The 16209-nt window shown below is 38.9% G+C and overlaps 1 protein-coding gene across 5 annotated transcripts in view; it reads right to left on the bottom strand.

Moving 5' to 3' along the window:
* MACROD2 (MACRO domain containing 2) overlaps positions 1-16209 on the bottom strand; it is an 897605-nt gene that overhangs the window by 363256 nt on the left and 518140 nt on the right. For all 5 annotated transcript variants that reach the window (XM_014966420.1, XM_014966421.1, XM_014966424.1 and 2 more), the window contains exon 6: positions 13957-14078. In XM_014966420.1, the coding sequence (XP_014821906.1) occupies positions 13957-14078 (122 nt within the window). The remainder of the gene's footprint in view (positions 1-13956; positions 14079-16209) is intronic.

The raw sequence follows: 16209 nt of genomic DNA, 5'->3' as shown, positions 1-16209 counted from the left end.
AAAGTGCCGCTATTGCTTACTGATTTTTGGGGGAGAGCTTCATCTGGTTCAGCTGCCATTTCTTTTGAGTAGGGTTTTTCAAGCTCTTCCTGACCCATGCGTATATCACGTTCATGCCTGAGTATTCCTGCTATTCTCCCTTTTTGATTTAAGCATTGAAATAGGTACTATTCACAAGGCAGAACTACAAGGGAATTGTTATCTTTAACAAAATCTTTCATGATTCAGCCCAAACTATCTGATGTTTTATTTGGCTGAAAATGCTTTTATTAAGTCCAGGCTGTTATTTAGCTACTAGTGAGAATTTAACTTTGTATTTTATATTCCAAAGCCTTTTCTGGAGCCAGTCATTTAACCAAAATCTCCCTGACACTTATGTAGCATTCCATTATTCTCCCCAAGCTACCTCATAAAGACTTGCAAGGTGCACGCATTTATTTTACAAACCATCTCAGCTCTCCCTCCTCTGGCAGGACTAAGCACAAAGGGATTCAGTAGAATGTCATTTTGCAAAATGACACTTTGCATATTTATCCGGAAAATAAAACGCAAGGGGAAAATGCAAGGGCTGGTTTTCTTAACAAGGAGATAATAAAGAAAAATGGTTTCATTTACTTAAAGCACGTCTGCACTGAAAAGGAAAGGTATGATGATAAATTGTCCTAATGCATCTGAGCTACCCAGTTCAGGGACTACAGGTGGTGCAGTGATGACAGAGCTCTTTTTGGTTGCAATTCGTGAGTATTTAGCTAGAATGGGATAAGTTATTTCAATTGCCCTTGATTCCTACGGAAATCCTTTAGATGATGTTGATGATGCCGGACTAGGCCTTCCAAAAATGAATCCAGCTTAGGCCAAATACACAGGAAAAAGGCAAAATACTCCCTCCAACTATAAATGGAGGAAATAGACATATCACTGAAATGACGCACAATAAATGGTGATGAAGAACACCAGCAGTTCCTGCCTTTAAAAACATCGATCACTAGCAATTTTAATTAAAGGCAACAGTGCAGTAGGTGATTTGGCTCAGCATCCTCGAATTTATCAAGTGGGTTGTTTCTAATGCCTGATTACAAGCTGTAGTCACCACCACCATCAGGCCTGAGTAGAATTAGCTGTCATTAACGTCATTAGCTTCTAGGGGTAAAGTCCTAAAATGAAATATGATGGATATATATCTTCTCAGACTGCAGCTTATTTGGATGAACCAATGTCAGCGACAGCATCGCTGCCCTGTGTTTTTAGTAATGTGGTTCTTGGATCACCAAACGACTGGTGGTCTAATGAAACTATTTTTTTAGGACTCTCATCTTTCAGCAAAATTTTGATATTTAATTTCAAGTACACCTACATATAGTGCTGTAGGCTTGCATTCCTAAGAAAGAAGGGAGCTGCGTTTTCTGAACTGGTGAATAACAAACATTCAGATATTAACACTGCAACAAAATTTCATCTTATATGCTACACTCTTCATCTCTGTGCCAGGGCCACGGAGAAAAGACGCGTTTGTGAGATAAATAAGAATCTTTCTGGATCTGCTGTCTTAGGTCTGGATACAACCTTGTTTCTATATAATGCAACTCAGCAGCTCTGATAGTCAAAGACCCCCTGTAATTCTGCAGATGATTCAAAAGGGGTGAAATAATGAAGACAAGAGAATACAGAGCAAAAGGGAGATGGGGAGAGATTAGGGAAATTGATACATAATGTTTAAATTCCATAGGACATTTATGAAATCCACTTTGAGGGATCAAAGAAGGGATGTACATAAATACTTAAAAGGAACAAAGCTACAGACAACAAGAAACACGACTCAAGATCGTAGTAAGTAATAATATGATGTTTGGAACACTGTGTTTCTCTGCCAAAGAAATAAAATATGGCACCACGGTATGTAAACAGGGGAATTAGAATGCAACGGAAACCTTCATTCAGCAGAAAGAAAGAAAAAAATGACAGTTTGATGACTTACATTTGTCTTGAGCTTGTCCTTGTCATCAAACTTAGTGTTGGTGTATTTGAGAATGGAATAGATAAGAACAGGTCAAACAGGAATGCCTGCATCTAGCAGATGTATGAAGAAATGCTTTGCACCACTGTGTATTTTGCTTTGAAAAACAAAATTTCTGATCTGCAGTGATCCAGTTTGAAGAGACACTCACACAAGGACTTGAAAAGGACATAAATGAGAATTTACTAATTAAATAAATGAATAGGAGTTGGAGATTTAACATCAATATCAAAAACATTTTGGTAATCCAGAATCATTAAAGGCAACACCTCCTCCTCCTGCGGGAGACAGGCTGGTACAAAGCTTTCTAACACAAACACTCGGCTGTTCAGCTTCAGGGATGTGAGGAGAAGGGGACACATTTCAGATCTAACGTGCCAAAACACAAAGAAGTACATTTACAAGGGTGGGCAGAGACAAATCCAGAGCAGGAAAAAAATAAAGAGCACAGAAAGGTTATGCTGAAACAGCATCATCTACCTACGAACTAGGAGGGTTAATCCCGTCACTACTACACCAGCAAAACTTCCTGCACAAAGCCTGACTGTCTATGCCTGACCCAAGCAGGAGATGCATTCCACAACAGGGAATACCAACAGGTAATAAATATAAAAACTTGTTGGGCTTATGCTTTTTCACCTTTCATATGGGCTCTGAAACACTTTGAGTTTTCCTCTTTTTTTCACAAGCAGGGGAAAGAACTGCACCGTGTTCATGGAAACGCAGCACCAGGACACCTTGGTGGATGATTCTGCCCCAACACCATCTCAGTTTTCTCAATTGAGATCATCATCCAAGGTTTCTGTTTAAACTATGTCATTTGGTACAAACAAAACCCATGGTATCACATCTGGTCCTCTTCTGAAAGTGCACCGTTGTGTGGAAAAGGCACGGATTGAGATTTAATTCATCAAGATTCAATCCAGCCAGTGTACATCAGAGAAAGTTTAGAAAGGTATGCAGCTAAGAAAAACTAGTAACAGACTGATTTATTTTCTTAGAAGAAGAAAAGATTTGCAATGGTAAGATTTTCTATATTCCAATCTGAAGAGAGTAAATACTAGTTTTTAATAAGACAACTAGTAGAGGAAATGCTCAAGCAAATTGCAGTCTACAGAAACTTGTACTATCGCCTTATAGCTTTAACTTAGCTAGTCATCTTTTAGAAAGGAAAGGCATAAGACAGTAAAATAAAAAATTAATCTACCTGTAATTATCCTGTAATTAGAATTGCTTTCAATGACAAGCCACAGGAAGTCGCTACATACAATATACATCTTTTCATTCATAGCTTTCTTCACCAAAATTACTAACTCTATGTGCTATATTTGCTCTCATCTGTGCTATGAACAAATCTCTAAGTCCTAATGTAGACATCTCTAGGAGCTGATAAGCAAAAGTCAGCTTTGAAAAAAACAGGGCTGCTAAAGTGTTCACTTGAATATGGATTGTATGTAGTATACTTGGTAAGAACAGTTCTTCAGAGAAAAGAAATGAATATTTCATCAGAAAACAATATACCAGTCATATTACTTTAATTAGATTATCCAAATTACGCTGGATTTACTCTGTACAGGCATTAGAAGATAGTGTGACATCATCATACTGGAACAATATTGAAAACCTCTTGGGTAAGGGTATAAATTTTGTATCTAACTACTGATAATTGCTATTTCTTTAGAAGTATACGTAACATAGTATGTCATTTCTGTATAATGTATGTAGCTCCAAGGAACTAGTAGCAACTCAGGGAAAACATATTTAACAACCTGTAAACAAGGTCCCTCAAAGCACGCCATTACTGTTTATTTTTCAGAACTGCTTTTAAATATATTTATTCTGATGCTAAATAGATATTATGCTGTAGTAAAATACTTTTTTTAAAACCTAGTTAAGTATTATGATGTTCACCTCATACACAGAACAGTTTATGCTCTTCATTTTTTATTTGCTTTATATTAGCTATGTAAATATCAAAAACCACATTCAAAATAATGTATTTTTCAATTTGCTCTTTGATAAATTGACTGATTTCAGTTAAAAAGCAGACACAAGTTTCACTGTAGTTCTTTCTTTGTGCAGATGAATTAAGGCAGTATTTAAACAAACAAACAGGATGTATGGAAGTGTCTCAAAATTATCAGATGAAAAATGCCACGCGACAGGGACCTTGTGAGCACCATGCAGTGCCAAAATGCAGCATCACACTTTCTTTTCCCCACCGTTAAATTGCAAGGAAAAAAGTCTGGTAGTGACAAGTCACTATCTGCCAGACGGCCCTGCATACATTCCTAGGTGTCACAGAGAGTACCTCCAGCAAAAAAAAATCCCTGTGAATAAGCAATTTCTAATTCCAGCAGAATCTGACTCCACTTCTGGTGATGGAGAGAGTCAGTGCGGTCTATGTCAAAAAAAAAAAAAAGACCCTGTTGCAATTATTATTTTCCATTACTGCTATTCCTGTGAATCCCATGATTCTTACCAGGGATTGCACCTTCATAGCACATACAGTCTTTAGAGAGCAGATACAAGCCCTCCCAAAAGGGTTACCAACTGCAGGCAAGATGAGAGGGATCAGAGGCCAGCAGAAGGAAGTGAAGTAGGTGGAGAAGGATGACTTTGCCCAGAGCCTGATGGCCACAGCCCATCAGCATTAGGAGCTTTGTTGGGAATTTGTATTTGCCATCAACTTTTACCAAGAATTTCCATTACAAGAACTTGCTATTCAAATAATGACAAGCATCTTATACCCTTGACTCCAGCCAGCCAAGATTTACACGCAAATAAGACTTCCTCTATTCTATTCTTACAATCTTTTTCTATTTCCAACCAAAATGAAGATTATTTTTTTTTTCCAGTACAATTTCCTCTCTATAAAAACATAAATCATTCTCTTCCCCCACGCTTATTGGTGTAGACTTCCCAGCAATCTCTAGTTTTTATAAGCCATCTCATATAAGTAGCATCTTGGTCCACTGTCTTGACAGATTTGTACTTTGTCCTTCCCTAATGAGACAGTTCCCCAATTATTGAGCCAACAGGCAGTGTTTCTAGAATGTTTCATCCTTTTAAGCACAGGATTCCCACAGGGTGACGGGCAAATTATCACATGTTAAACCCATCACATACACAAACTTGCAGAATTTATTCCTGAACAAGCCATTTCCTTTATTTCACCAATTCAAGTGTATATTCAGTGTTTCATTAAACCCAACAAAAATAACTAACCTTTCTCTCTCTTCCCGTCACAAAATCACCACGTTGCAGAACAGCTACAAGAGTAATATCACAAAACAGCAAAATGAAGAACTGAGATGCCGTCGCAATACAATCTTTGTATTAAAGCACTGCTGTTATTTCTTTATACTTCATTCTTTATACTATCCAGACAGTTGTTTGTGGTCAGCCAGAAGAACCACCAGGCAGATGGAAGGGCTATAGTGGCTTTTGTCCTCTGTTAATACCACTTGGTCAGTACGTAAACTCCAGCATTCTGAGACCTGTCTGTCAGCAGGAGCTCAAGCACTCACTCAGATTGGGGCTGTATCTGGCCCTGTCTGTACTCAAAATGCTTCTAAACACCTAGGACAGGTGGGGGAAAAAAAAGGGATATCCATTATCCAGGAGTCTTCATGTCATACTTTAAAAAAAAAAAAGAAAAATAAAAAAGAAAAATCACATCAGGTCCCACCATCATCCTTAACACAGATAATTTCTCTGTGGTCAGTCACCATGAAACATTCACAACTGATCCATGCGTCCCTCCGAGCTGCTCCTGCCACTCTTGGCCCCACAAAACAAACACTGTAATATGCTTCAAGCATCAAATAAAACAAATTTGCTTCCTCCATGGAAATATATACTGAATACTTTACTGCACGGTAGCAGAAAAAAAATTCAAATGGATTATTAAAAAAACCCCAGAAGCGTACACAAGCCGTAATGTTATTGCATGTGTTGTGTGTGCACCCTAAGCTGGTTATCTTCTCAGTGTGTGCACAAAACCCTCCACGGCGAGAAAGAAGGGTAGCCAGACAGCAGGGGAAACAGAAAACAAAGGCATTTATCTCAATAGGAAAACCATTCCCAGTGGCACACTGGCAAGGCAGAAAAAACAGTTTGGCAAGGAGCAATAAAAATAATAAAAATTGGGCAACTGTATGACCAAAACAGTAAAATGACAACAGCATTTAAAACAATTTTTTTTTTTAAAGGAATTCTGTTTGCAACATAAAACAATCTGCCTCTGCACGGTACAGCCAGCTCCCACAGAGAATGGGCTACCTGTGATTCCCCCAAGACTGGCAACAGTCTTGCTGCTGGAGCCCAACCTTTTGCCTTTTGCAACCCTTGGACTTTTGGCAGTTCTTCATGCATTAAGAACCCAGGTGTCAACAAATGCTAGTGATAGGCCAACATATAGCCCCTGATGAAGCCATAACTTTCCTAACCATTTTCACAACGCTTTACCGTCCTTCTATCTAGGAAATTCCTTGTAATCTCTAACCTAGAACCCCATTCCTAAAAAAAATCAGGCTGTTACTTCTTGGCCTGTCTCCAGACAAATTATTAACTTTTACTCTTCAATACTTTTTGTTCACACTAAATTTTTTTTGTGTCTTCCTCGCCTCACTTTTAGTCTTCTATTCTCTGGAATTAAACTTTTTTCTTTCAGTCTGCTCTTGGTGCTAACTCCCTAATCACCCCTGGCTCTGGTTCCCCACACTGGACACAACAGTCCTGTTCACTCTACTGACTTATCACGACAGGTAACGCACAGATCTTTCCAGTTTAATTGTCACACTACAGCTGCTCCTTTCTTGGGGTTCCCCACAACAGGGTGATCTTGTCAACTCACTTCCAGTGCATGATCCACTGCAAACTCCAGCTTATTCTCCAAGGAACCTCTGCCTAGGGCTACAATCAGTCCCCAACTTTTCTCGGTTGAATAACCATCTCTGTTTAGGTGTAACCATTTACACTCGATCTTGCTGAATACATCTCGTTTAATGAAATCTTTATTGAAGAAACAGGATTGTGATTCAATCTGCCAAGGTCATTTTGGAAGACATGGTTGGGAGCACATGCAACACAGCAGCAGGTTCACCTTGGGATAACAAAAGCAATGCCAGCTATAGCAATTTCTGTAGCCAAAAGGAAATATTACAACCTCCTCATCTGATGCAGATGTGAAAACCCAACGGGGTAATTAAGCAAACTTAAAAACTTAATGTAGTGGCTTAATTTTAAAAGATATTATCTGGAAAATACCTGAGAAAAAAAATTAATAAGCAAAAAAGAGGAAGGCTAAACAGGAGGGAAAACTCTGTTTGAAAATGTAAGATCAGTCATATCGTAGCTTACCTGTTAAACAAGTGTTTCAAAGAAACAAATTAAATGGATTTATGATACTGTAGAAATTTCCTTCCAAAGTAACTCTTCTGATTGATGGATATGAATCTCTATCAGAAAACCAGATGATAGAAAAAAGCCAACCTTTAGGAATTTCAGACTCATTGTTATGGCAACATTTTCAGCAGGAAATAAGTTTTCTTAAAAATAATTGCATTACTTTTTCCTAAAACATAACTCTGGACCATGAGAGAACAAGGCAGGTAAAGGCAAGACTGTAAAACAATCTGTTAGACCAATGCCTTGCAGTACACCATTCCACATGTCTTTCTACAATTCAAGCAAAATTCCTCTGATGAATTTTATAATTTAGAAGAGGAGGAGCTGACAACACTCTGAGTTTGAAATTCATATTAAAAATTTAAGTCCATGAGTTACAATTGAAGACTCAGGCATCATAGAGGCTAAATATAAATATGTCTCCACTTAAATGAATCTCAAAGAAACAGTGTAGCCTACCAGAAGTACACCTTCCTGTTAAAGGTAAATACAAATACCAAGAATATCAGTGCATAGCTGCGAAGTCTATTTTTAAAATCCACAATTACAGGTGGGAAAAAAATATTTAACACAATTAAAAGACAATTTGGTTATTTCTTAAGTGCTATAAATAGATAAATACATCTCTTGATGTATTTTTTATCTCCTGCTTTGAATAATTAATAGGTTGCGCTTCTGTTAAAACGAGTTATATTAGTATTAAATTTGCTAATACAAGCAATAAAATTAAATTACTCCTGTTTGTGAAAAACACCTACAAAAAGGATGCGAGTTGAAAATCCCCATAGATTAACTTAATATTATATGAAAGGAATATTTATCTAACAAAGCCTCAAAGCACTGTGTATCACTGCTAGTAATATGCATTGTGCACACTCATTTAAGACCCCAGAAATGGAGGAACAATGTGCATTTCAAAAGGCATGTCCTACCCTTATTTAGCACACTTTTCTAATGTAGTTAACCAAAGTGCAGCAGAAGCTGCATGCACAGGAGGGATCCACTTTACCCAGAGTCAAGAGACAACCCACTCTCCCAGAAACATCCCATCATTACAGGTCACCGGCCACCCCACCACCAAACGATGGCTTTTCCACTCGACCTGAAGATGAGCAAGTCAGCCCTTGAATGGGTCCTCTTACTGCTGGGGTATTTCTAGATGGCCTTTTGCCTTTCCAGCCCTTAGGCAGAAGGAGCAGGGGGGGGGTGTTGCGAAGCAGAGTTCAGCTAAAAGGCTTTCCCTGAAGCAGGACGAGCATTTATCGCACAAACATCCAGGCAGAAAGACAGACTGACATTCTTGGTGTGTAGTTTTTCAGTGCTTGGTTTGGTTTTTTTAATGCAACAGCAAACTAATCTAGTAAAGCTCTAGAATAGCACGAACTCTTCCCTACCTGACTCTAGGGATCTGACAAAAAATTCTGAATTTTGTATTCAACCCTATTGATATATTTTTTGGTAGTAAGCAGTCCTCCTCCTGCAACTCACAAAGCCCCATTCTTTGAGGATTTCCTTCAGCCCCCACACACTAGCCATAATTCTCTCTAGAGGTGGAGGTCAGAGAGCACAGGCTGAAGAAATGCTCCTTGTTAAAGCTTTACAATTCACCCCCTGCCAACACGAAGCCATCACGAAAACTGCAAGGCTGAATGCAGACCTGAACAACAGCAGAGCTGTAGTCCCAAATAAAACTTCTCCATTTCCCTAACCATGGCAGAGGAAGCTTGTCTTGCCTTCTGGGTAAAGCATCAGCACCAACTTCCCTCCCTACAAACACACCACAGCCCCTCAGACTTGGATCCCAGCCACAGCAACGCACAGCATCTTTTTTTTATTATTTTCTATGTAGTTCAGAAAGTGTTTGTTTAACTGCAATCCCGGCTTCAGCCGACATCAATTGATTGAGATTTTTTTTTTCAACCACAACCAAAGTATGTGGCAGGGAAGTGCTTGATGTTCAGAAAAGTTCCAGGGTATCAGATGGCTTCAAAGCAGTGTATGCAGAATAAAGCAGGACAGGAGGTCCTCCAAAAAAGTCAGAGCACACAGAGTAAATAACTTCAAACAATGTGTGAACAGGGGACCAATTTAATCCCTGAAAACAGTGATTATAACTCCCCCAGTCTGCCTGATAACCTAACAGTTAATTGGCCCGCAAGACTCTTATTCAGAAAACCAATACAGGAAAACAGCAAAAACATCCAGTGGGATATTTTTACCATTTCTTCTTTCAGTGAAGATCTGGTGCCTATAATGTATTCCCCAGTGTTTCAGGCAGCAGAGATTTCATTGACGCAGAGTAGCAATCGCTACAAGTGTGTTAAAGAGACCATCATCAAAATACAATTTCTTTACGTTATCAGGAAATTATTCTGAATGTTTAAGAAACTTAATGTGCTTAAATACTGACTATTTAGTCCAAAAATAAACTCTTTGTATTACATTAAATATTTTTCCTCCACTTGATCTGTACCGACTTAAGTGGAGATAAACAGAAACAATGTCTCAAGAATCCTCTTAACCAGACAGAGGACTGTGTAAATAACAGACTCATCCAGCACAAAAGGTTCACCCAGCGCCAGCGGCCACACAAATAGTCACAGCAGCTCAAGTGTCCCACAGTGGCACAGCTACATACACAAGTGCAGAGGAAAAAGCAGTGCCTGTTTTCAGGAATGCCGGATAACAAACACAAACTTTACTTTGGTAAAGGTAGGTGGAGCAGATGACCCAAGAGAGACAAACTCCTATATGGAAATACCTGATATGGCATTTGAAACCTCATATTGAGCATACAAGGTATGAGAAAATGGGCACGGGAGACAAATGTCAGGGGCTGTTTGGTTTCTCTGAACAATCCCGCCGACCATCAAATTTGTTCCCGAGGCTCTTCTTTCTGTCTTAATGGCTATGCAAATCCTCACCCGTGGCTGGGCTGCTGGTGAATTATGAACCTTGGCAATCAGGCTGACTGGCATTTCATTATATTCCCTCATCTCATTTCTGGTTTTACCCATCACATCCTTTTTTTATATACTGAGATTATAACATTTTCAGATGAGATTTCAGTGCTCCCCCAAGAGTTTGCACAGAGTTGCTCTCATCCAAGCCTGGAGACTTTGGACACGAACACAACCCATATTAGTATCAGCTGCACCATTTAATTGCCATTTTGTCATACACACAATGAGATTCTTCTCTGCCCTCTCCATAAAGCTGCATCTCACAATTTACACAGTATTTCAAGATCATTGCTTCCCTTCCTCAGTATGTAAAACATCCCCATATACGTATGGATGAGTTTTGATCTATTCCAAATCTTACTCTTGTTCTCCTTGGTCCATTTTGAACAGAAACTGCCACCTCTATGGCATCCATCATTTCTCTATGGGCAGCTCAGCAATATGCAATACTGAAACAAAACAAGTGACTGCCATAAGTAGATCTAACTTGAGGTTTATTATTCAACACCATTTCCTCATTATTCTGCTTTTTGCAGCACGCCTCTCCCTTCCACTATTTGCGAACTGGGTGATTTTTCCCCACCATATGCTACTTCATCTCTTCCCGTGCCGAGTGACGCTGTAGCTGTCAGCTCCGGCGCTGACCTCTCTTCCACTCAAGTGGAGGCAAAAACCCTCCCTTCTGGTGCTGTACTGGATGCCGGATGAGGTTATATTCGCAGTCTCTGTAATCAATTGTCATCATATATCTCTGTCCTTTTCTAGTGTTTGCAACACTGCCTAATGTAGCATCATTTGTAAATGTAATTAATGAGCTGTTTATGTACTCTTCAAAAATCATTAATAAAGATGTTAAATTAAACTGCGTTTAGCGGCGCACCCTGAGTCACCCCGCACACTTCTGCCCAGCGCCACACACTGCCATTCATCACTGCTCTTCATTCATAGTGCCTCCAGCAACTCTGGCTCCTAGGACACAATTCACGTCCATAACAATTTGAGTTGTGGTGGGGTTTCTTCCCCTCTTTCTGCATTAATTCCTCCACTTGCTGTCCTGTCTTATTCTGAAAATAAGCAACACATTCATGTTCCTGCAATCCTTTCATGCCTTCTTGCTTCCTCCTCACTTCCCACTACTGCTCGTGCTCTAATGTTTTTTGATTTAGTTGATTCTTTTGTGTACTACAACTTATCATCATCAATACCTATTTATTTACATGTCATAAGTACACTGCTTTTCCTGCTTGTACTCAGTACCTATTTTAAATTCTTTATTTGCCTCTTTCCCATGCTCATTTTACCAAATGAACCACCAAAATATGCCGTCAACTGGCACAGATGATTTACGCTTCCTTATTATTTTACAGAGGTAACCTTCCTCCCCTTCCCCCCTAGGTTTTTTTTATCTTCTCCCTATTGAAAATATATCTGTTGCCATAATCCAGTCCACACTTGGATGTTGCCTACTCAAATTAATTTGAGGACTTCTGTTCTCTCTACCAGGTCTCTGCAAGCCTCAGAAGTCTGTAGTGTATTTTTATTCAGTTTCTTTCCTTTCCCTCTACGTTTACTGTATTGGATCTCGTGAAACCCACTTGTGCTTTGTATTCTTTTCTTCAGACTCACAGTAATCTACTGCTCCTTAATTGAATGAATTATACATTTTACTTTGCTCCAGGCTTATTTGTTCGTTAGGGTAGACACTCAAGTAGCCTTCACTTCCCAAAGCATCACTGAAATCACTGAACTTAGGGCTTTTCAGAACAGTCCATGATCTGTCATGTGGACTTTAAAATCCATATTGCTGGCTAAGCTTCTTAATGCTGGTATGAATGAATGGCTCTTGGCTCCTGTTCAGCTTGTGCAGCTGTGTTCTGCAAGTCTGGGTGTTGAGTATTTTTTATCTCAAACAGGTGCAGAGTCAACAACTCTTAACCAACAAGGAAATAATCCATGGATGATTTCTCCCTTGGTCATCTTTTCTTACTAAAACATCAGGCTAGTTTTCATGAAACCCATGAGTATGACCACTCTTTATTATTCCACATTAAATACCAAGTTACCGCCTAGAATGTCCTAAAATTTACAGAATCCCTACAGATGCAAGCATTACCAGCATTGACCAATGCCCACTAGTTTTCCTTTGTTATTTCAATAGTCTTTTTTTTTATGCTATTTCATTTTTTTTTCCTTTTTTTCTTCTCTTTCGCCCCCCCCCAACCCCATGTTAGGAACTTTATTCTCACTAACCTGAATGCGCAGGAAGCAGCGTGTAATTGCTCAGAGCCTAAAGGCAGGAATAAGGAAGAAAGTAGGAGCACCAGCAGAGATCCTACTGCCTCCAATGAGAATCACAGCAGGACAGAGACATCCTCATCAGTTTAAACAATCCCTGAGAGGAGTTCAAAACACATTGCCCAAAACCCAAGGTTGCTTTCAGTTCTAACTTACGTGCCTAGCATTAAAAAACCAAACTCAAGTAACAAATAAATTAGGTATCACCTCTCTTTCAGGGTTGGATTATGGCAAAAAGAGGAGTCACTGGACACCATTTTGAGAAGTATAGAGAGGATTTAATTAGCAGAAAACGTGTGAAGAATGCAGCTTACACCAAGAAGAAAGAAATAAGCAATATTTATCAGGTTTCGCTCTGAAGTGTGCATCTAACTTGGGCTCAAAACCCTGCCGACTGTCCTGCCCCTCTTCTCAAAAAGCTTTATTTTCCATTTGTGACTTGTCAATATTAATAACTTTCCGTTACTAAATATTTCACACTGATATAACACCATTGGTCCAACTGACTTTTAATATATTGTTTTAAGTTGCCAGATATATGTGCTATCACAAAACCAGCCAAAATGACCCAAAAGTAGTGAAGTCAGGCCCAGGTGATAACTTGGTTAAACATATACAGAGAACTAACCTACAGATATCTAAAGACTTCAGCTGCAACAGTTTGCACTGCAGAACCAAAGCTCCAGAGCTGGAGAAGCAACAGCTCCTTTTCTCTGTTGACTCTGAAAATCTGGCCTCTTGAGGTACAAAAACATACTTCAAGCAATCACAGAACCTTTACTATTCAGTGGAATATCACATAACAGGCTATTTTATGATCGATTCTGGTGATGGAGTGCTATAAACAGTGCCACTTGACCAATACGTATGTCTTTAGGAAGAAACAACACACAGAAAAAGCAACAAAATAATCACTTCTCAGCTATTTAGGAGGCAATATTGCATGCAGCTATCCTCCTGACCAGTGGCTTCTTAGGTCTTTTTTAATAAATAATACAGTCTAAGAATGAGCCATCTTACAGCTCCCTCATTTTCTTAGTGAGTTGTTTGTACCCCATTACTACCAGGCCAACTTTCCTTAACTCCTAAAATAAGCCTATCCTTTTCCTCTACCAACTATTTTGGCCAAATGATATCTAATTTCTTGCTTTTTCACATCATAAAACAGCAACAAATCCTTCTGGAAGCCTACTATTATATCTATAATTATTCTACAGCAAGAAAACAAAGATCCAAATTACAAGAAATAATGCATTCGTATAGAGTACTTACAATGGATCTGATGTTGTTTTCTTTTGCCAGTTTCAGAGAGGATTTATAGCAACTTGCCAAGTTTTCTTTATGATCGTCGGTGAGGTGGCCTCTTGCGATCGGCCCAACAGTATGGATCACATCTGCAAGAAATAAAAAACAAAAAAATTAAAGATCTGAAGGTGGTTTATATGTTTATTACAAGTCAATCCATTCTGGTATTGTATCTAGACACAAAGGTGGGAATGAAAGTGTAAGAAAATGTTTATAACTGGAAGCCATGTAATAAGATGCAACTTTGATAATTAAAAAAAGGGTAAATTTTGAAGTATTTGGATTGAAAGATGAATTATGAAAATGCACTAACTACTTGTTATGTGTGTACTGCAATCCACAGTAGATGAAATGTTTTCATAGAACACCCTAGATCTTTAGGGCTGTACAACTGTAAATACTGTATAACTGTTTGAAAGCCCCAGCTGTTGTCACCCCTGAATGTCCTCTCACTGGGAAAGTTCACTACACAAAACCTCACAACTTTGATGGCCATATGCAGGTCATTTTTTTTGTCTACTACTGAAAAGTCTTTTCTCAGCAGCCATTTTAAGAGGAGAAGAATTGTGACCTATAAACGTGTTAGTTATTCAAAGAATGTGCTTTCCTCTCACATCAGACCAGATGGAGCCACCATGCAAGAAAACAAAATACTCTGGAAAAAAAAAACGAATGAAGAAACAGAGAAAGCACAATCAGGGAATATCTTAGATATGACACCTCTGGACACATCAAAATCAGATGCTTCAATCAAGGTCTCTGAAGTACTATAACAAAATGAAGTAAAAAATCTGGATTAAATAAAAGCTTGATAAGAAATCTACAAACTAAAAGGTGTAATGATTTTATATGCTTTTTTTCATTTCCCCCTACACACACACACACATACTTGACTAGAAGGGAAGCACATTTACTTTTCAAACATCATTCTTTTATAGCGTGTGTGAACACAAAGGAGTGAGTTATGGTGGCAGGTAAATCTTTTTTTTCGGTTCCTTATCATCCCCTACAATACACAGCAGCAGCAATAAACAGTGGCACTGGTTTTTTTTCAATGTGTCCACAAAAAGGGATTAGCCAATGCTTTCAATTCTGGTACTTCTGGTCCCACTGGTTAGGTTGTGTTTCTGTCCCATATGGGACAGGTTTCCAAGCAACATCTGCTGTTGCTGCACTCCAGAATATTTTAATTTACTCACAAATCCTACAGAATTCACACCATTATTCTTTGTCCAAGCTGTCTTTGATTATTTTCCTTCAACCTATACAAGAGCACAAGTGAAAATGGTCAAACATTAAAAGGTATGCTGCCTTTTATTATTTTTTTTTTATCCAGGCATTATCTGTTAAGTCCTGGTCTCTACTAAAAAGGTGGCTTATGTTCCGAGGCACGTTTTGCACATTTTCAAAATTTTTTCTTTACATTAGCCAGAAAGTATTGATATTCAGCAAATAAAAGCATGTCAGAGAATCCCAGTGCCCAGAAACCACAGAGGAATCGGCCGTGGAAGGAAACTGAAAGCTACGAGAGCTGAACTTCCCAACTGCTACAGAAAACCACCCTACTGAGAAGTAAATCAAAGGTTAACTACTCTTCTTTCCATTTAGATCACAGTAATTTTCCCCCCAGTTGTGAGAACTAGATGGACAGATTGGATAATTTCTGTTGAATGTCACAGCTGCCAGGCAGCGACTCCAGCAAACCCCTGACAGCACTTTGGGCAGCCCAAGCATCACGTAGGTGCAGGGTCTTTATCCACCTAAGGAGCAGGGTGATAGCAGGTGACTGAAACAAGCAGAATGGCTTCACCCGGGCATTCCAAAAAAACTTAAGCCACTCTAATGAACTATTAAGACATAGGGAAAAAAAAAAAAAAAGTAGTATCATAGTTAGTTTAAAATTTGTTTCTGCTTGTGTAGGAAAGACCATAATTTCAGCCCATAACTACAGCAGCTTCTTTCAGGTTGAAACTTTCCAAGGAAAGTTTCTGTTTGCAAGTGTTAGTGCTTGGCTGTTGGCAACTTCAGAGAAAGAAAAAGATTTTCCTAACTTTTTCTCTTTTCCTTTTTTTTTTTTTTTTTTTTTTTCTGCATACAGACAGATAAAATATATATGTAGCTATCAGACCAGACCCTCAGCTTGTGCAAAGTGTTGTTGTCTCCTGGACTTCACCAGAGGTATATTGATTTCCACCCACTGAGAATTGGGCCTGATACTTA

This window comes from Calidris pugnax, unplaced genomic scaffold, assembly GCF_001431845.1.
Source record: "Calidris pugnax isolate Ruff unplaced genomic scaffold, ASM143184v1 scaffold31, whole genome shotgun sequence".
Lineage (NCBI taxonomy): Eukaryota > Metazoa > Chordata > Aves > Charadriiformes > Scolopacidae > Calidris > Calidris pugnax.
This window is presented reverse-complemented; position numbering and strand designations above follow the sequence as displayed.